The 20,311-nt window shown below is 41.1% G+C and overlaps 1 protein-coding gene across 1 annotated transcript in view; it reads left to right on the top strand.

Annotated features, from left to right (window-relative positions):
• Positions 1 to 20,080, top strand: part of LOC143291605 (protein Aster-B-like) — a 46,023-nt gene extending 25,943 nt beyond the window's left edge. Inside the window, exons 11-17 of the mRNA XM_076601556.1 lie at positions 2,976 to 3,168; positions 4,837 to 4,890; positions 8,754 to 8,939; positions 10,058 to 10,127; positions 11,513 to 11,626; positions 17,033 to 17,153; positions 19,855 to 20,080. Coding sequence (XP_076457671.1) covers positions 2,976 to 3,168; positions 4,837 to 4,890; positions 8,754 to 8,939; positions 10,058 to 10,127; positions 11,513 to 11,626; positions 17,033 to 17,153; positions 19,855 to 19,926 — 810 coding nt within the window. The 3' untranslated portion in view covers positions 19,927 to 20,080. The remainder of the gene's footprint in view (positions 1 to 2,975; positions 3,169 to 4,836; positions 4,891 to 8,753; positions 8,940 to 10,057; positions 10,128 to 11,512; positions 11,627 to 17,032; positions 17,154 to 19,854) is intronic.
• The last annotated feature ends 231 nt before the right edge of the window (positions 20,081 to 20,311 follow it).

The raw sequence follows: 20,311 nt of genomic DNA, 5'->3' as shown, positions 1-20,311 counted from the left end.
GTTGTCCACAGTAAAACAGGTACTCACCTGTGGAAATAAGATGTTCACAGAAAAACAGGTATACCCCTGTGGAAATAAGACGTTCACAGAAAAACAGGTATACCCCTGTGGAAATAAGATGTTCACAGAAAAACAGGTACTCCCCTGTGGAAATAAGATGTTCACAGAAAAACAGGTACTCCCCTGTGGAAATAAGATGTTCACAGAAAAACAGGTATACCCCTGTCAAAATAAGACGTATTGTCCACAGAAAAACAGGTATCCTCTGTGAAAATAAGACAGTGTTCATCAAAAAACTAATATTCCCCTGTTGAAATAAGATGTAGTGTTTACAGAAAAACAGGTATACCCCTGTAAGAAATGAGACGTTCACAGAAAGACAGGTATTCCCTTGTGGAAATAAGACAGTGTTCACAGACAAACAGGTATTTCCCTGTGGAAATAAGATGTAGTGTTCACAGAAATACAGGTATTTTCCCTGTGGAAACAAGGTGTTCACAGAAAAAAAACAGTATTCCTCTGTCAAGGTAAAATGTGGTGTCCATAGAAAAGCAGGTATTTCCCTGTCGAAATGAGAGATGGTGGTCACAAAAACACATGTATTCCCCTGTCAAAATAAGATGTTCACAGAAAAACAGTACTCCTCTGTCAAGGTAAAATGTGGTTTTCATAGAAAAACAGGTATTTCCCTGTCAGAATAAGACATGGTGTTCACAGAAATACAGATGTTTCCCTGTCGAAATAAGACACAAGTGTCAGAGAGTGATATGACGGGCACAATAGCCGAGTGGTTAAAGCGTTGGACTGTCAATCTGAGGGTCCCGGGTTCGAATCACGGTGACGGCGCCTGGTGGGTAAAGGGTGGAGATTTTTCCGATCTCCCAGGTCAACATATGTGCAGACCTGCTAGTGCCTGAACCCCCTTCGTGTGTATATGCAAGCAGAAGATCAAATACGCACGTTAAAGATCCTGTAATCCATGTCAGCGTTCGGTGGGTTATGGAAACAAGAACATACCCAGCATGCACACCCCTGAAAACGGAGTATGGCTGCCTACATGGCAGGATAAAAACAGTCATACACGTAAAAGCCCACTCGTGTGCATACGAGTGAACGCAGAAGAAGAAGAGAGTGATATGGATTTAATTCATTATCAGTTGTTTTCTCTTCCTAAGTTGAGGGCTTTACGAAGTCCATTAAGTCATTTTCTTTAATCGTTCTTCTTTTTCAAACATTCACCTCTGTGGATTCCACCCTTCATTTATTCTGTTTTCTCCAAATCAGCGTTCACTTCCCTCCGCCTGCCTTTACACCAATAACATTCAACATTCAAGTGTGAAAATCATACTAGCTAGCAGGACAAAGGGGAGGTTACCTGCTTCCGGGAGGTTATCGGCTGTAGTTGCTTTCGTTTTTGCCGCATAGGCGGATAGTAGTTTGCACAGGACAGGAATGTCAGACCCCTGCCTGAGTCTGCACTAGTTGGGTCACGGTAAGTATGTTATTTAAACGTAATTTTTAGATAGAAAATTTCCTTTTAACGAAGTAATCTACAATCACCACTACGTGTGTGGAGACATTAAACATAAGTCCTCCTCCTTACTCCTGATGTAAATTCTGTGGTGTATATGTACAGCTACTACTGTTGTTTGATAATGATAATAATAATGGTAACAACAACAGCAGCAACAACAACAATAATAATAATAATATGATGATAAGAATAATGATAATAATGGTAGTAGTAGTGGTAATAATAATGATAATAATAATAATATTCATAGTGATATAATGTAATATGATGATAATATTGATAGTGAAGGTAATTCAGATTGATGCTCACACTTCACAGACAAGGAGCTTGTGGCGATTGCAACAAAAAGTTTTGATTATTCATATGTGTACAAGGAACAGTTTGAATCAGTGTGTTGCAAAGACAGCAGTTTGTGCAGGTGTGTTACAAACACAGCAATTAGTGAAGGTGTGTTATACAAAGACAGCAGTTTGTGCAGGTGTGTTACAAAGACAGCAGTTCATGCAGATGTGTTACAAAGACAGCAGTTTGTGCAGGTGTGTTCAAAAGACAGCAGTTTGTGCAGGTGTGTTGCAAAGACAGCAGTTCATGCAGGTGTGTTACAAAGACAGCAGTTCATGCAGGTGTGTTAAAAAGACAGCAATTTGTGCAGGTGTGTTACAAAGACAGCAGTTTGTGCAGGTGTGTTTAAAAGGCAGCAATTTGTGCAGGTGTGTTACAAAGACAGCAGTTTGTGCAGGTGTGCTACAAAGACAGCAGTTAGTGAAGGTGTGTTATACAAAGACAGCAATTTGTGCAGGTATGTTACAAAGACAGCAGTTTGTGCAGGTGTGTTTAAAAGGCAGCAATTTGTGTAGGTGTGTTACAAAGACAGCAATTTGTGCAGGTGTGTAACAAAGACAGCAATTTGTGCAGGTGCATTACAGAGACAGCAGTTTGTGCAGGTGTGTTACAAAGACAGCAATTAGTGAAGGTGTGTTATACAAAGACAGCAGTTTGTGCAGGTGTGTTTTAAAGGCAGCAGTTTGTGCAGGTGTGTTTAAAAGACAGCAATTTGTGCAGGTGTGTTACAAAGACAGCAATTAGTGAAGGTGTGTTGTACAAAGACAGCAGTTTGTGCAGGTGTTACAAAGACAGCAGTTTGTGCAGGTATGTTTAAAAGGCAGCAGTTTGTGCAGGTGTGTTACAAAGACAGCAATTTGTGCAGGTGTGTTACAAAGACAGCAATTTGTGCATGTGTGTGACAAAGACAGCAATTTGTGCAGGTGTGTAACAAAGACAGCAATTTGTGCAGGTGCGTTACAAAGACAGCAGTTTGTGCAGGTGTGTTACAAAGACAGCAATTAGTGAAGGTGTGTTATACAAAGACAGCAGTTTGTGCAGGTGTGTTACAAAGACAGCAGTTTGTGCAGGTGCGTTACAAAGACAGCAATCTGCGCAGGTGTGTTACAAAGACAGCAAGCCTGGCAAGATGTACTGTGTGGACTGCGAGATCTGTAACGGGGGCATCCCTTACGGCGACTCCTTCTACAACGTGCTGAGGTACTGTCTGACGCGCGTCTCCCTCACCAAGTGTCGCCTGCGGGTCACCAGTGAGCTTAAGTTCCGCAAGTCCGTCATGGGCATGTTCAAGAGTGAGTTTGGGGTTATTCTTCTTCCTTTAGTGTTTGATGCCTTTTCGCTTTGAGTGATGTTTGACGTGTGGTGTGTGTGTGTCTGTATGTGTTCGCTTTGGGTGATGTTTGACGTGTGGTGTGTGTCTGTGTGTGTTCGCTGTGAGTGATGTTGGACGTGTGGTGTGTGTCTGTGTCTGTGTGTGTTCACTGTGAGTGATGTTGGACGTGTGGTGTGTGTCTGTGTCTGTGTGTGTTCGCTGTGAGTGATGTTTGACATGTGGTGTGTGTCTGTGTCTGTGTGTGTTTGCTGTGAGTGATGTTTGACGTGTGGTGTGTGTCTGTGTCTGTGTGTGTTCGCTGTGAGTGATGTTTGACGTGTGGTGTGTGTGCGTGTCTGTGTGTGTTCGCTGTGAGTGATGTTTGACGTGTGGTGTGTGTGTGTGTGTCTGTGTCTGTGTGTGTTCGCTTTGGGTGATGTTTGACGTGTGGTGTGTGTCTGTGTCTGTGTGTGTTCGCTGTGAGTGATGTTTGACGTGTGGTGTGTGTGTGTGTGTGTCTGTGTCTGTGTGTGTTCGCTGTGAGTGATGTTTGACGTGTTGTGTGTGTGTGTGTGTCTGTGTCTGTGTGTGTTCGCTTTGGGTGATGTTTGACGTGTGGTGTATGTGTGTGTGTCTGTGTCTGTGTGTGTTCGCTTTGGGTGATGTTTGACGTGTGGTGTGTGTGTGTGTGTCTGTGTCTGTGTGTGTTCGCTTTGGGTGATGTTTGACGTGTGGTGTGTGTGTGTGTGTCTGTGTCTGTGTGTGTCTGTGTCTGTGTGTGTTCGCTTTGGGTGATGTTTGACATGTGGTGTGTGTGTGTCTGTGTCTGTGTGTGTCTTTGTGTGTTCGCTTTGGGTGATGTTTGACGTGTGGTGTGTGTGTGTGTGTCTGTGTCTGTGTGTCTGTGTGTGTTCGCTGTGAGTGATGTTGGACATGTGGTGTGTGTCTGTGTCTGTGTGTGTTCACTGTGAGTGATGTTTGACGTGTGGTGTGTGTCTGTGTCTGTGTGTGTTCGCTGTGAGTGATGTTGGACATGCGGTGTGTGTCTGTGTCTCTGTGTGTTCACTGTGAGTGATGTTTGACATGTGGTGTGTGTCTGTGTCTGTGTGTGTTCGCTGTGAGTGATGTTGGACATGTGGTGTGTGTCTGTGTCTGTGTGTGTCTGAGTGTGTCTACACATGCATGTGTCAAGTGTGCATACATAACTAAAATATCAGTACACAAATCAAGAAGGAAATCAGTGCAATAGTACCTGTAGCAAAGGGAGCTGGATCAGGGTGGAAATGTTAACTGGTGTTGAGAGGTCAACCTTAGTGTTATTGTGTGAATAGAATACAGTAAGAATAGAATTGAATTTTATTGTCATGAAATGTTATGGTTTATTAGACACAAGGCTCACGCTTACAAATAAATAAGTAAATACTTGGTATCATATTTTGGTGCACCATCCCCAAGACTATACTTTGGGAGCTTATTTAAGCTGTGATAAATATTTGTTTATGCATTTGTGTTTTTACTGAATGATTAAAGTGTGATGTTCTGTGTTTGTGTTTTTTTTTTTTTCCAAAGGTTGCCTTTTTATCAGCAAATGTTTCAAACGTTTTTTCTCTTTTAGAGATGACAAAGAATTTGTGTGTCTTGTACGCAGGTATGATAGAGAAAAGTGCGGTCAACGGATTGACAGACTACTTCCGCAATCTCTGTGAGTATACCTGAAGATCTCTCCAGCTTCCACTGTTCCAAATTTCATATCTTCTTTTTTTTTTTTTTTTTTTTTTTTTTTTGTCTGTGTATTATTTTTGCCTTCTGTTTCTTCTTCTCCTTTTTAAAATTTTTAAAACATTTCATTTCATTTATTTATTTATCTAGATTATTTAAATTTCTGTTTTAGTGTTGTGTTTGTTTTTGTTCTCTCTCACTGTGTGTGTGTGTGTGTGTGTGTGTGTGTGTGTGTGATTAGGTGTGTGTTTAGGTGTGTGTATAGGTATGTGTGTAATTGTGTGTGTGTGTAGGGGGGTGCGGGGTGTGTGTGTAGGGGTGTGTGTGTACATGTTTACATCTTTCTGATTGAGTTTTAACAGAATGACTGACGGAACTTCAGGTAAAGCAGTTAAAGAAAAAAGGAGTTACGTTTCCCTGGCAGTGAACAGGTTATGTGGAGTGATGGCCTAGAGGTAACACGTCCACCTAGGAAACGAGAGAATCTGAGCGCGCTGGTTCGAATCACTGCTCAGCCGCCGATATTTTCTCTCCCTCCACTAGACCTTGAGTGGTGGTCTGGACGCTAGTCATTTGGATGAGACGATAAACCGAGGTCCCATGTGCAGCATGCACTTTGCGCACATAAAAGAACCCACGGCAAGAAAAGGATTGTTCCTGGCAAAATTCTGTAGTAAAATCCACTTCGATAGGAAAAGCAAATAAAACTGCACGCAGGAAAAAATACAAAAAAATGGGTGGCGCGGTAGTGTAGCGACGCGCTCTCCCTGGGGAGAGCTGCCTGAATTTCACACAGAGAAATCGGTCGTGATAAAAAGAAATACAAATACAAATAATTCAAGCAAACAAGGTATTAAGTCAGTTAATTTATACAAAAGATTGGGATAACAAATTACCGATTCATGTTAAAAAATGATATTGAATTTGTAAGCATCGCAGATGAAAAGAACAGGATAATTATTTGCTGATTCTTGCAAACAAGGTAACATACATGAAAAAATAAATGGGACGTTACCTACTTCCGGGAGGTTATCGGCCGTAGTACTCTCATTTCCTGTGGATAGTAGTTTGCACAGGACAGGAATGTCAGACCCCTGCCGGAGTCTGCACTAGTTGGGTCACGGTAAGTATGTTATTTAAACGTAATTTTAGATAGAAAATTTCCTTTTTGTTTTAATCACATCACATACACCAGCTTAAATCAGAAGTTCAGGATAACTATTCACTAATGCATACTAACAAGATAATATAGATTAGAAACGATATTGAATATGTCAGCATCGAAAATTTAACGATTGGGATAAATATTTATTATTGATTCATTTAAACAAGATAACATGATTTTGAAATGACATTGAATATGTCAACATAACTGTTTTTTGGTGGCTTTAAAAAAAAAAATATATATTGCCAGCATTTCTTGATTTGAAATTTTAATTTGATTTTTTCTGCGTGTGTGTGAACATACTTAAGTGTTTGGGCAGATGTTGGAGCACGGTTTCGGATGTCCATTTTTCATTTGCATTTTTAAATGCATGTTTTACTCATAGTATTAAAAAAAAAAAAAAGAGAAAAAGAAAAGAAATTTACGTCATGCAGTACAACTGAACATGTTTGACATGGAAAGACATTATATAAATTGGATTATTACTACTTCTATTATTATTTGTATGTATGAGCTTATATCACAGATTGACAAAAGTTTACAACCAGGCCAATAGTTTCAGTTTCAGTTTCAGTAGCTCAAGGAGGGGTCACTGCGTTCGGACAAATCCATATACGCTACACCACATCTGGCAAGCAGATGCCTGACCAGCAGCATAACCCAACACGCTTAGTCAGGCCTTGAGGAAAAAAAAAAGTGAATAAATAATAGATAAGCTTACATAAATAAATAAATAATAATTATAATATAAAAAAGGTAGTAGTAATAATAATAATAAAATAATAATAATAATAATAATAATAATAATAATAAATAATTAAATAAGACAACAGTGATGATAAATAAGCAAATAAATGTAAAACATGAAGACACACATTCACACATACACCCACACATGCATAACAGATATGCACCAAACATGCAGTTTCACAGATATGAAAGCACAGTCAAATACATATAAACGTACATGAGCTCCAACACACACACACACACCACACATTACCCTGCACCTCCTCTACCCCTAGGCCAATAGCAAAGTGAGAGCTGTATTACCAATGGTTTCTCCAATGCAATGGGAAATCATTTACAGCTTAGTCTTTACTGAAGGACTATGACTTTCAGACTAGGGGCAAAATTACACTGGCTCTTAGTGCTGCAGCCTTGGAAGGCTTGGCTAGCTGGCCTTTGGAAACCATCCCAATGCTGACTGTCCTAGGAACCCTCTTGGCCGAGAGAGTGGGGAATATAACTTGGGCAAGACACTCTCCTCTTTAATCAAATTTTAGCCCAAATAGTCGGGACACCAGTTACCTCCTTTGCTGTTCTGATGGTCATAGTGAAACACAACTATCATAATAATAGTAATAATAATAATTATATTTATATAGCACTGAATCTTGTGCAGAAACAGATCAAAGCGCTTTCGCACCAGTCAGTCACACGCATGCATAACTCTAAAACTGGAGAAACTGAAGACAAGGAAGAAGCAGGTAAAAGAGGCTGTTTTGGGAAGAGGTGGGTTTTAAGGCCAGACTTGAAAGAGCTGAGTGCAGAGACCTGACAAAGCGAAAGAGGAAGTTCATTCCAATTGCAAGGTCCTGAGACAGAGAAAGAACGGCGGCCAACAGTCAAGTGTTTGAATCTGGGTATGCGTAAACAGAGAGGATCCGAAGTGGATTGTAGTGAGCGAGATGGAGTGTAGAGGTGAAGGCAGCCACAGAGATAGGAAGGGGCAGATTTGTGAATGCATTTATAACTTAGAGTGCTGATCTTGTACTTTATTCTGTGTGAGACAAGGAGCCAGTGGAGATGTTGTAAAAGAGGAGTGATATGGTCAGATCTTTTCTTTCTGAGGACGAGTTGGGCAGCAGAGTTTTGTACATGCTGAAGGGACTGAATGGATGAAGCAGGCAAACCAGAATAATAGGGAGTTACAGTAGTCAAGGCGAGAGAGAATGAGACAAACGATAAGTCTAGATGTTGCGTCAGTGGACAGGTATTTCCGGACAGAACTAATGCACTGCAGTTGACAGTAGCAGGATATCATACATTATTATGGGCGCAATAGCTGAATGGTTAAAGCGTTGGACTTAAGTCTGAGGGTCCCGGGTTCAAATCTCAGTGATGGCACCTGGTGGGTAAACAGTAGAGATTTTTCCGATCTCCCTTGTCAGCATATGTGTAGACCTGCTAGTGCCTAATTTCCCTTTGTGTGTATTATACTGTATACGCACACAGAAGATCAGATACACACATTAAAGATCCTGTAATTCATGTCAGCGTTCGATGGGTTATGGAAACATACCTAGCTTGCACACACCCGAAAACGGAGTATGGCTGCCTACATGGCAGGGTAAGTAAACAAAATGGTCATACACGTCAAATGTTACATGTCTGTCTGAGTGTGTATGTGTGCATGCCTGAGATCTGATTGAATGACACAGGAAACAAATGATGAGCACCCAGTGGCAGCCGCCAGTCAGCTCTACCCAGGTACAATGCAGTACAATACAATACAATACAATACATCTTTATTCATCCATTTGGAGGTAGGCAGCCTGTTGTGCAAACGGCTCCGTGTCTGTAAAGCGCTTAGAGCTTGGTCTCAAACCGAGGTTAGGCAGCTGTATTAGTATCCATACCATTCAGTCAATCAGTCAATCATTATCACGATCTCTCAGCGGCCCACCTGCGGCGAGAGGCAGAGCGGCAGGAGAACCACCTGCCCAGCCACCAGCACCAGCCGCAGTCGAAGAAGAAGCTCCGTCGCCGCCGGAAACCCCACGCCACCACGTCGGAGACCGTCGTCCAGGCCCGCACCTTGACGGACAGACAGACGTCGTCCACGCCCCCATCTCCCGTTAGAGGTCAGTTGTCTTTGTCGGTTGTGTGATGAGTCGTGTGATCTGTCTTGTGATGAGTCGTGTCAGTTGTGTGTTCAGTCATGTCGGTCGTTTGATCTGTCATGTGATCTTTCATGCTGGTCATGTGATCGGTCATGTGATCTTTCAGGCTGGTCATGTGATCAGTCGTGTCGGTTGTGTGATCTGTCATGTAATCTTTCATGCCAGTCATGTGGGTCTGTCATGTCAGTCATGTCATCTGTTGTGCTGTCAGTCATGTCAGTCGTTTGGTTGGTCATGTGATCAGTCATGTCAGTCATGTGATCAGTCATGTCAGTCGTGTGATCAGTTATGTCAGTCGTGTGTGATCAGTCATGTAGTCTGCTGTTGTCAGAGATTAGGAGGAGAAGATGGGGTGGAGGGGGTTTGGGGGGTGCGGGAGGTGAAGCAGGGTGGAGAGGGGGGTGTAGGGGGTCAGGGAACAGTGTGGCCAGGATGACGCTGTGTGTAATTTTTTGTGTGTGTGCATGTTCATTCTTCTCTTTGTTTTAACGTTAGATATTTTGTTTGTTTGTTTGTTTTTACTATAGGCTATAAGGGATGTTTGATGAGTTAAGAGGAACAGTGGATAGCAACAACAACAACAAAAAAGTGAAAAAATGAGAATTAGAAGAAAGGAGAAGGTGATGGGTGGAGGGAGGTTGGTGTGGGGAAGGTGTGGGGGGGTGTGTGTGTGTGGGGATTTTGGGGGGGGGGGGGGGGATAGGGAAAGGGCGTATCTGACATTTCACTATATATAGTATGATCGTATGGTGTAGCTATATAAGGAATGAAACCGACAAGAATGCCAAATGAAGAAATCTAGTTTTGAATTATGCGTAAGCAGAACTCTGTGTGTGTGCATGTGGGTGTGAGAGTGCATTATGTGCACACGTGTGTGTCTGTGTGTGTGCAGTTGAGTTTATTATGTTGCCGATGTGATTGTGTTAAACTTACGCTAACTGAACATGCTCATTATACACACACACAAATTGTGAGCTGGAATGTGGACATTAAGTTGACATGCGTTTTTGTTTGTTTGTAATTTTCTTTTGATAGAAATACTGACGTTTTTAATGACCCTTTTTTGTTTATGATTTCAGGTGTCAGTTTGAAAGAGGAAGGAACAATCAAGCTGAATGCTGACATGCTGGTTCGTGTCATCATCATCATGTAAGGCAGTCGTTATAAGTACTATTTTAATTGTCGCTTTTTCTGAAGTTTCTGTGCTCCTAGGTGTATAAAATTAAAAAAAAAAAAAAAAAAAAAAAAAAAAAAAAATTACATCTATGTGTATGTCACTTCAGTGTCTGTGTACTGCTTAATTGTAAGAGAAAAACTAGTGAGAGAGAGAGAGAGAGTTGTGTGTGTGTGTGTGTGCTTGTGTGTGTTTGTGTGTGTGTATGTGTGTGTGTGTGTGTGTGTGTGTGTGTGTGAATGCCTGCATTCAAACATGTTTTACACTCCTGTCAGTTTCTGAAGTGTTTTAGCCTTGGCATACTTACTAGTGGATACAGTTTTCAGGTGTCAGTTTAGAGTGGAGCCAACTCAAAATCCATAATTAGCCCATAATTTCTTTGACTGTTTTCATGTCGGCAGGATTGAAGGGTGTGTGTGTGGGTGGGGGCGTTGGGGGGATGTGGGGGGGGTTGCAGTTTATTGTATTGCAGCATGGCACAATTGAATTGTGTTGTGCTGTATTATGTTTTTGTCACGTCAGAGTTCTGTTTGTGAAATTCAGGCCTGTGTCCTCAGGGAGAGTATGTTGCTGTAAATGAATTTCTTTTACCCTCAGGTTGGATTTTTCTGTGGGATTTTTACCAGTGACTACTCCGTAGTTGCCACGGGTTCTTGTACATGCTTCACACGGGACCTCAGGGTTATTTTTCCTGGTTGAAAGACTAGCACCCAGACCACCGCTCAATGTCTAGCAGAGGGTGGGGGAAAAGTCCCAGACAAAAATATAAGTCCTGCCTGGTGTCCAAGGTGTTTGTGACTGAACTCCTCTGGAAAATGGAGTATGGCTGCCTTCATGGCAGGGTTGAAACAGTCATACATGTAAAAGCCCGCTTGTGTGTCCGAGTGAACTTGGGAGTGGCAGCATGTGAACAAATTAGAAGAAGAAGTAACTGAACTAAACTAAGAATCAAAACTATCAAGACTACATGCAGTGTAGAGTGATGGCCTAGAGGTAACACATCCGCCTAGGAAGCGAGAGAATCAGGGCTCAGCTGCTGATATTTTCTCCCCCTCCACAAGACCTTGAGTGGTGGTCTGGATGCTAGTCATTCGGATGAGACGATAAACTGAGGTCCTGTGTGCAGCATGCACTTAGCACATGTAAAAGAACCCAGGTAACAAAAGGGTTGTTCCTGGCAAAATTCTGTAGAAAAATCTACTTCGATAGGAAAAACAAATAAAACTGTACACAGGAAAAAACAAACAAAAAAAATAAAACGGGTGGCGCTGGGGAGCGCAGCCCGAATTTCACACAGAAAAATCTGTTGTGATGAAAAGAGATAAAAATACAAATACAAATTTTTGTTCCTCTGTTGCAGATTGATATTCTTGGTGCTATGCAATGCTGTCCTCTTCTACAAGTTGTGGGCCATAGAGGCATCGACGACTGGCCTGTACTCCATGTACACAGATGAGGAGATTGACCATCTTGTGTACGTCCTTTCTTTTGTTGAAAGTTTTTTTGTGTGTCCTTTCTGCTGTTGACAATCTTTTGTATGTTCTTTCTTTTGTTGACAAGTCTTTTATATGTCCTTTCTTATTTGTTGACAGTCTTGTGTACGTCCTTTCTTTTGTTGACAATCTTGTGAATGTCCTTTCTGTTGTTGACAATGTTGTGTGTGTCCTTTCTTTTTTGTTGACAATCTTGTGTATGTCCTTTCATTTGTTGACAGCCTTGTGTGTGTCTTAGATTTTTGTGTGTCCTTTCTCTTGTTGACTGTCTTGTGTATGTCCTTTCTTTTTTGTTGACAGTTTTGTGTGTGTCTTAGATTTTTGTGTGTCCTTTCTCTTGTTGACAATTTTGTGTGTGTCTTTTCTTTTGTTGAAAGTTTTTTGTGTGTCCTTTCTGTTGTTGACAATCTTGTGTATGTCCTTTCTTTTGTTGACAATCTTGTGTGTGTCTTAGTTTTTTTGTGTGTCCTTTCTTTTTTGTTGACAAGTCTTGTGTGTGCCCTTTCTTTTGTTGACAATCTTGTGTATGTTCTTTCTTTTGTTGACAAGTCTTTTATATGTCCTTTCTTATTTGTTGACAATCTTGTGTGTGTCCTTTCTTTTGTTGAAAGTTTTTTGTGTCCTTTCTTTTGTTGACAAGTCTTTTTTATGTCCTTTCTTTTGTTGACAATCTTGTGTGTGTCCTTTCTGTTTTGTTGACAATCTTGTGTATGTCCTTTCTGTTGTTGACAATCTTGTGTATGTCCTTTCTTTTGTTGAAAGTTTTTTGTGTGTGTCCTTTCTGTTGTTGACAATCTTGTGAATGTCCTTTCTTTTGTTGACAATGTTGTGTGTGTCCTTTCTGTTGTTGACAATCTTGTGTGTGTCCTTTATTTTGTTGGAAGTTTTTGTGCGTCCTTTCTGTTGTTGACGATCTTGTGTATGTCCTTTCTTTTGTTGACAATCTTGTGTGTGTCTTAGTTTTTTGTGTGTCCTTTCTCTTGTTGACAATCTTGTGTGTGTCCTTTCTGTTGTTGACAGTGTGTGTCCTTTCTCTTGTTGACAATGTTGTGTGTGTCCTTTCTGTTGTTGACAATGTTGTGTGTGTCCTTTCTGTTGTTGACAATGTTGTGTGTGTCCTTTCTTTTGTTGACAATCTTGTGTGTGTCCTTTCTTTTGTTGACAATATGTGTGTCCTTTCTTTTTTGTTGACAATTTTGTGTATGTCCTTTCTTTTGTTGACAGTCTTGTGTGTGTCTTAGGTTTTTGTGTGTCCTTTCTCTTGTTGACTGTGTTGTGTATGTCCTTTCTTTTGTTGACAATCTTGTGTGTGTCCTTTCTTTTGTTGAAAGTTTTTTGTGTGTCCTTTCTGTTGTTGACAATCTTGTGTATGTCCTTTCTTTTGTTGACAATCTTGTGTGTGTCTTAGTTTTTTTGTGTGTCCTTTCTTTTTTGTTGACAAGTCTTGTGTGTGCCCTTTCTTTTGTTCACAATCTTGTGTATGTCCTTTCTTTTGTTGACAAGTCTTTTATATGTCCTTTCTTATTTGTTGACAATCTTGTGTATGTCTTATTTTTGTGTGTGTCCTTTCTGTTGTTGACAATGTGTGTGTCCTTTCTTTTTTCTTGACAATGTTGTGTGTGTCCTTTCTGTTGTTGACAATGTGTGTGTCCTTTCTTTTTTCTTGACAATGTTGTGTGTGTCCTTTCTGTTGTTGACAATGTGTGTGTCCTTTCTTTTGTTGAAAGTTTTTTGTGTGTCCTTTCTGTTGTTGACAATCTTGTGTATGTCTTAGTTTTTCGTGTGTCCTTTCTTTTTTGTTGACAAGTCTTTTGTATGTGTCCTTTCTTTTGTTGTAGGTTTTTTGTGTGTCCTTTCTGTTGTTGACAATGTGTGTGTCCTTTCTTTTTTGTTGACAGTTTTGTGTGTGTGTCCTTTTGTTGATAATCTTGTGTATGTCCTTTCTTTTGTTGAAAGTTTTTTTGTGTGTCCTTTCTGTTGTTGACAATGTGTGTGTCCTTTCTTTTTTGTTGACAATCTTGTGTATGTCCTTTCTCTTGTTGAAAATCTTGTGTATGTCCTTTCTTTTGTTGACAATCTTGTGTATGTCCTTTCTCTTGTTGACAATCTTGTGTGTGTCTTAGATTTTTGTGTGTCCTTTCTTTTTTGTTGACAATATTGTGTATGTCCTTTCTTTTGTTGACAAGTCTTTTATATGTCCTTTCTTTTTTTGACAAGTCTTTTACATGTCCTTTCTTTTTTGTTGACAATATTGTGTATGTTCTTTCTTTTGTTGACAATATTGTGTATGTCCTTTCTTTTGTTGACAAGTCTTTTATATGTCCTTTCTTTTTTTGACAAGTCTTTTATATGTCCTTTCTTTTTTGTTGACAATATTGTGTATGTCCTTTCTTTTGTTGACAGTCTTGTGTATGTCCTTTCTTTTGTTGACAATCTTGTGTGTGTCCTTTCTTTTGTTGACAATATTGTGTATGTCCTTTCTTTTGTTGACAAGTCTTTTATATGTCCTTTCTTTTTTGTTGACAATATTGTGTATGTCCTTTCTTTTGTTGACAGTCTTGTGTATGTCTTTTCTTTTGTTGACAGTCTTGTGTATGTCTTTTCTTTTGTGTTGACAATCTTGTATATTGCCTTTCTTTTGTTGACAATTTTGTGTATGCTCATTCATTTGTTGACAATTTTGTGTGGCCTTTCTTTTGTTGACAGTCTTTTGTATGTTCTTTCTTTTGTTGACAGATTTTTTTTGTGTCCTTTGTTTTGTTGACAGTCCTTTACATATCCTTTTTCTTGTTGACAATCTGATGCATGACCCTTCTCATGTATGCCCTGTTTTTTTATCGGCAGTTATTTTTTGGGTTTGGTTTTGGATGCCCATTTTTCCTTTGCCTTTTTCACTGTGCTTTTCATAGTCATCATTAACACAAGGGGGTGGGGGAGGGAGGAGGACAAGAAGCAGAAGCAGAGCAACTGACTTAGTGCCTATCTGCGGTCAGAGATCAAACACTAGGTTCTTTACAATAGCCGAATGGTTAAAGCATTGGACTTTCAATCTGAGGGTCCCGGGTTCAAATCTCGGTGATGGCGCCTGGTGGGTAAAGGGTGGAGATTTTTCCGATCCCCCAGGTCAACAGATGTGCAGACCCGCTAGTGCCTGAACCCCCTACGTGTGTATACGCAAGCAAAAGATCAAATACGCACGTTTAAGATCCTGTAATCCATGTCAGCGTTCGGTGGGTTATGGAAACAAGTACATACCCAGCATGCACACCCCTGAAAGCGGAGTATGGCTGCCTACATGGCGGGGTAAAAACAGTCATACACGTAAAAGCCCTCTCGTGTATATACGAGTGAACGTGGTAGTTGCAGCCCACTAACAAAGAAGAAGAAGAAGAAGAAGACAAACACAGAGTCATTTGTACAACAAGCTGCCTACCTGGGTGGAGCTGACTTAACTCACTCAGTACGGCCAGTCCTCTCTTCTCCTCTACACAGACCCCTCGGATGTCCAGTGGGTGTCTGAATGACCCAACCTTTAGCTTCTGTCGTCAGAATTGTGGTATTCTTTGTCAACATTCACCTCTTCAGTATAAGAGCCTTCCGCTTGCAATATTTTGATGATGGTAATTGGGGTGAAACACTGTTAACGTCGTCTCTTTCGCCGTTCGTATGGAGAGAGTTAAAACAGCCTTCAGGCGCTCATCATTTGTCTCCTGTCGTTCAGTCAGGCTTCAGTCACTCGCATGCACACATGTATTTGTATTTGTATTTCGTTTTATCACAACAGATTTCTCTGTGTGAAATTCGGGCTGCTCTCCCCAGGGAGAGCGCGTCGCTATAATACAGCGCCACCCATTTTTTTGTATTTTTTTCTGCATGCAGTTTTATTTGTTTTTCCTATTGAAGTGGATTTTTTCTACAAAATTTTGCCAGGAACAACCCTTTTGTTGCCGTGGGTTCTTTTACCTGCGCTAAGTGCATGCTGCACTCGGGACCTCAGTTTATCGTCTCATCTGAATGGCTAGCGTCCAGACCACCACTCAAGGTCTAGTGGAGGGGGAGAAAATATCAGGTGGCTGAGCCGTGATTCGAACCAGTGCGCTCAGATTCTCTCGCTTCCTAGGCGGACGCGTTACCTCCAGGCCATCACTCCACATGTATAATACTTTAACAGAGAGGAGTTTTCTTCAGAATTCTGCCAGGGACAAGCCTTTCATTTCCATCAGTTTTTGTACGTGTGCTAAGTGCATACAGTGTGCACACGGGACCTCGGTTTATCGTCTCATCTGAATGACTAGCATCCTGACCACTTCTCAAGGGTGGATGATGTAAGTGTTGCAGTGTTTGACTGGCACAACAGACAAGTGGTTAACTCTTTCCATACGAACGGTGAAAGAGACGACGTTAACAGCGTTTCAACCCAATTACCATCATCAAAATATTGCAAGTGGAAGGCTCTTATACTGAAGACGTGAATGTTGACAAAGAATACCACAATTCTGTTGACGGAAGCTAAAGGTTGGGTCATTCAGACACCCACTAGACATCCGAGGGGTCTGTGTAGAGGAGAAGAGAGGACTGGCCGTACTGAGTGAGTTAAAGTATTGGACTTTCAATCTGAGGGTCTGGGGTTGGAATCCTGGTAACGACGCCTGGTGGGGAAAGAGTGGAGATTTTTTACTGATCTCCCAGGTCAACATATGTGCAGACCTGCTTGTGCCTGAACCCTCCTTTGTGTGAATACGCAAGCAAAAGATCAATACGTACATGAAAGATCCCGTTGTCAATGTCAGCGTTCGTTTGGGTCATGGAAACACGAGCAGACCCAGCAAGCATGCCGCAAGAAAACAGAGTATGGCTGCTTTCATGATGGAGTTAAAAAAAAAACCAAAAAAATAAAAAAACCCCGGTCATTCACGTAAAGTTTTTACACATGTGTCGGTACCATCATCATCATTGGAGTGCAGGGATGGCCTAGAGGTAACGCGTCCGCCTAGGAAGCGAGAGAATCTGAGCGCGCTGGTTCGAATCAAGGCTCAGCCGCCGATATTTTCTCCCCCTCCACTAGACCTTGAATGTTGGTCTGGACGCTAGTCTTCGGATGAGACGATAAACCGAGGTCCCGTGTGCAGCATGCACTTAGCGCACGTAAAAAAGAACCCACAGCAACAAAAGGGTTGTTCCTGGCAAAATTCTGTAGGAAAATCCACTTCGATAGGAAAAACAGATAAAACTGGACGCAGGAGAAAAAAAAAAAAAGGTGGTGCTGTAGTGTAGTGACGCACTCTCCCTGGGGAGAGAGAGAGAGCAGCCCGAATTTCACACAGAGAAATCTGTTGTGATGAAAAAAGAAATGCAAAAGAAAAAGAAAATAATGACGGTGGTTGCAGACAACACCCGCGGAGTCAGGAGGACTGGGCCCACTTGTTACGACAGCAACGCTCGCTGCACCACGACGAGGTCACCAAGTGGCAGGAGATTCTGCACACCTCCGTGCAGCTGCTGGATCAGGTGGGTTCCTGGTTCGATTCTTCCTCCTCCCCCTTCCTCCTCCACCCCCCCTCCACCCCACCCTCCCTCCCCCCCGCACCCACCTCTTTCCTCTCCCACGCCCCTCCCGCCCTCGCATGCGTGCGCGCGCACACACATGTATAATAGGTCCTGTGCTGTTGTGTGGTGATGGATAATTGTTTGCTTATTCATCATCATTTGTTGTCTTTTTATTTATTTTATTGTATTTTATTTTATGTATTTATTTATTTATTTATTTATTTATTTGTTTGTTTGTTTATGATTTGTACTATTACAGTTGACTTCATCAAGTGTTTGCGCCTTATAAATATTATTATTAGTAGTAGTAGGTTGGTTTTTTTTTGCTTGTTTGTTTTTTGTAATATTTATTTATTTATTTACTTATTTATTTATTGTTTGGTTTGGTTTTGTTATTTTATTTATTTTATTTTATTATTTTATTTTATTTCTTTATTTTTTATTTTTTATTTATTTGATTTTTTCTCAAGGCCTGACTAAGGGCGTTGGGTTACGCTGCTGGTCAGGCATCTGCTTGGCAGATGTGGTGTAGTGTACATGGATTTGTCCGAACGCAGTGACGCCTCCTTGAGCTACTGACACTGATACTGATACTGTGTGGTGAGGACGGAGCATGAGGCACTGGTGTGTTTGGGAGCTTTACACCGGTGCATGCGCATGTACACGTTTGCGCTTAACCCACACAAGCACATGCACACACAAGCACATGCACGCACTCATGCATTTACACGTGTGTGCGCACGCACACGCACACACACACACACACACTCTTATTCTCTCTCTCTCTCTCTCTCTCTCTCTCTCTCTCTCTCTCTCTATGTGTCTCTGTCTCTCATGCACAGGCTTTCAAAAAGGTTTCATGTGAAGGAGGATATTCATACACGGGCATATGCTATGTACTTACACATGGTGTTTGTTGCGTAAGTGAAATAGTAACATTTTATGATTAGATGCAGTTAGCAGTCTTCCAGTAATGTAACCTGGTTTAGCTTTGCAGTCAGCAAATTAACAACAGCAACAACAACAACAGTAGCAACAACAGCAGCAACAACAATAGCAATGACAGTAACAACAACAACAAATGGCAACAACAACAGTGACAGGAATAACAGCAAGAATGAAAACACATTAGCAGCAATGGGAACACCTATGACAACAGCAACAACAGTAGCATCAGGAGTAACAACAGCAACAACTACAATAACAACAACAGTAACAATAATAGCAGCAGCAGCAACAACAAAATGAACAATAGCAACAACAGTAACAGCAGCAACAATAATAATCGTAAAAGCAACAGCTGCAACAATGAAAACAGTAACAACAACATTAACAATGACAGTAGGAGCAACGACTTTAACAACAGCAGTAACAACAACAGCAGTAGCAATAACAACAACAGTTACAACAGCAATAACAACACCAATAACAACAACAGCAGAAACAACAGCAACAATAATGACAACAACAACAGTAACAACGCCAATAATGACAACAGCAGTAACAACAACAATGATAACAACAACAGTATCAACAGCAATAACAACAGCAATAACAACAACACCAGTAACAACAACCGAAACAACAGCAAAAATAATGACAATAATAATAATAATAATAAATGGTGTTGATAAGGCGCAAAATCTTGATGAAATCAACTCTAAGCGCACACACAAAAAAAGATCTGCACACACACACACACACACAAAAAAAAAACCACCACACACACACACACACACACACACACGCTGTGGGCCATATGGCTCTTAACACAACTAATTTAAAAAGAACAAAACAACCCAAAACAACAGTAACAACACCAATAACGACAACAGCAGTAACAACAGCAAAAATAATGACAACAACAGCAGTAACAACAACAGTCACAATAATGATAACTTCGTCAAGTCTCCACACTCAGCTCTTTCAAGTCTGGCCTTAAAACCCACCTCTTCCCAATATAGCCTTCCTTGCCTGCCCTTCCTTGTCTTTAGTTTCTACAGTTTTAGAGTTATGCATGCGTGTGGATGACTGGTGCGAAAGCGCTTTGATTTGTCTCTGCACAAGATTCAGCGCTATATAAATACCATTATTGACTCACTTGTGTAAACAAAGTGAGTCTATGTTTTAACCCGGTGTTCAGTTGTCTGTGTGTGTGTGTCTGTGTCTGTGTCTGTGTGTCCGTGGTAAACTTTAACATTGACATTTTCTCTGCAAATACTTTGTCAGTTGACACCAAATTAGGCATAAAAATAGGAAAAATTCAGTTCTTTCCAGTCATCTTGTTAAAAACAATATTGCACCTCTGGGATGGGCACAAAAAAATACAAGAAAGAAGCCTAATTATATGCAAACTGCATTTACTGTTTATATTTTTTGTATTCTCTAAACTTGGCACTTTGATCTGATATTCTGACCCAACAACAAGAGCAGTCATTATTATCATTTTTTGTTCAAACAGGAACTTCTTTTGCTAAGCATGGAAGTTTTATTTATTTTGCAAACGTTTTGGTGCAGATAGTAAAGAAGGGAAATTACTCTGTAATGCTAGGGGACTTAATTTATCACAAGTGAGTCTTGAAGGCCTTGCCTCTCTTTGTTATTATTATTATTATTAACAACAACAACAGCGACGACGACAAAACGTTTGCTGTGTTTTCAGATGAAGCAGTCACTGAGGGCCCTGCAGACCAGTCTGCAGGTCAGGTCTGAGTCACAGCAGGGCACAGGATAGCTCTCACCAATCGCTTCACCTCTTCCCCCAAGTCACAACCCCTACCCCTCCCCAAAACCCCTACAACCCCCCCCCCCCCACCCCCCCACACCACCCCCCACCCCACAAAGCCTTCGACATTGTTCAAGTGATAGATAACGACCTACCAGCATTCTCGTGTGTGTGTTTTTTCTAGACAGATTGAAGCAAGACAATCTTTGTATGAGTCTGTTTTTGGGTCGTAAGTAACAAGCGAGTTTGTCGATGGCCTGGTTTCCTTAATAGCATCCGACCTCATTAGTTTGAGAAGTGGTGGTAGTGGGTTCTGGGGTGAAAAGTAATTGCTGAAAAAGGTATTTGGATTATGGGTTTAGTTGGTGGAATGATATACTGTTGTGGTATGCTT

This window comes from Babylonia areolata, chromosome 17, assembly GCF_041734735.1.
Source record: "Babylonia areolata isolate BAREFJ2019XMU chromosome 17, ASM4173473v1, whole genome shotgun sequence".
NCBI classification, from domain to species: Eukaryota; Metazoa; Mollusca; class Gastropoda; order Neogastropoda; family Buccinidae; genus Babylonia; species Babylonia areolata.
This window is presented reverse-complemented; position numbering and strand designations above follow the sequence as displayed.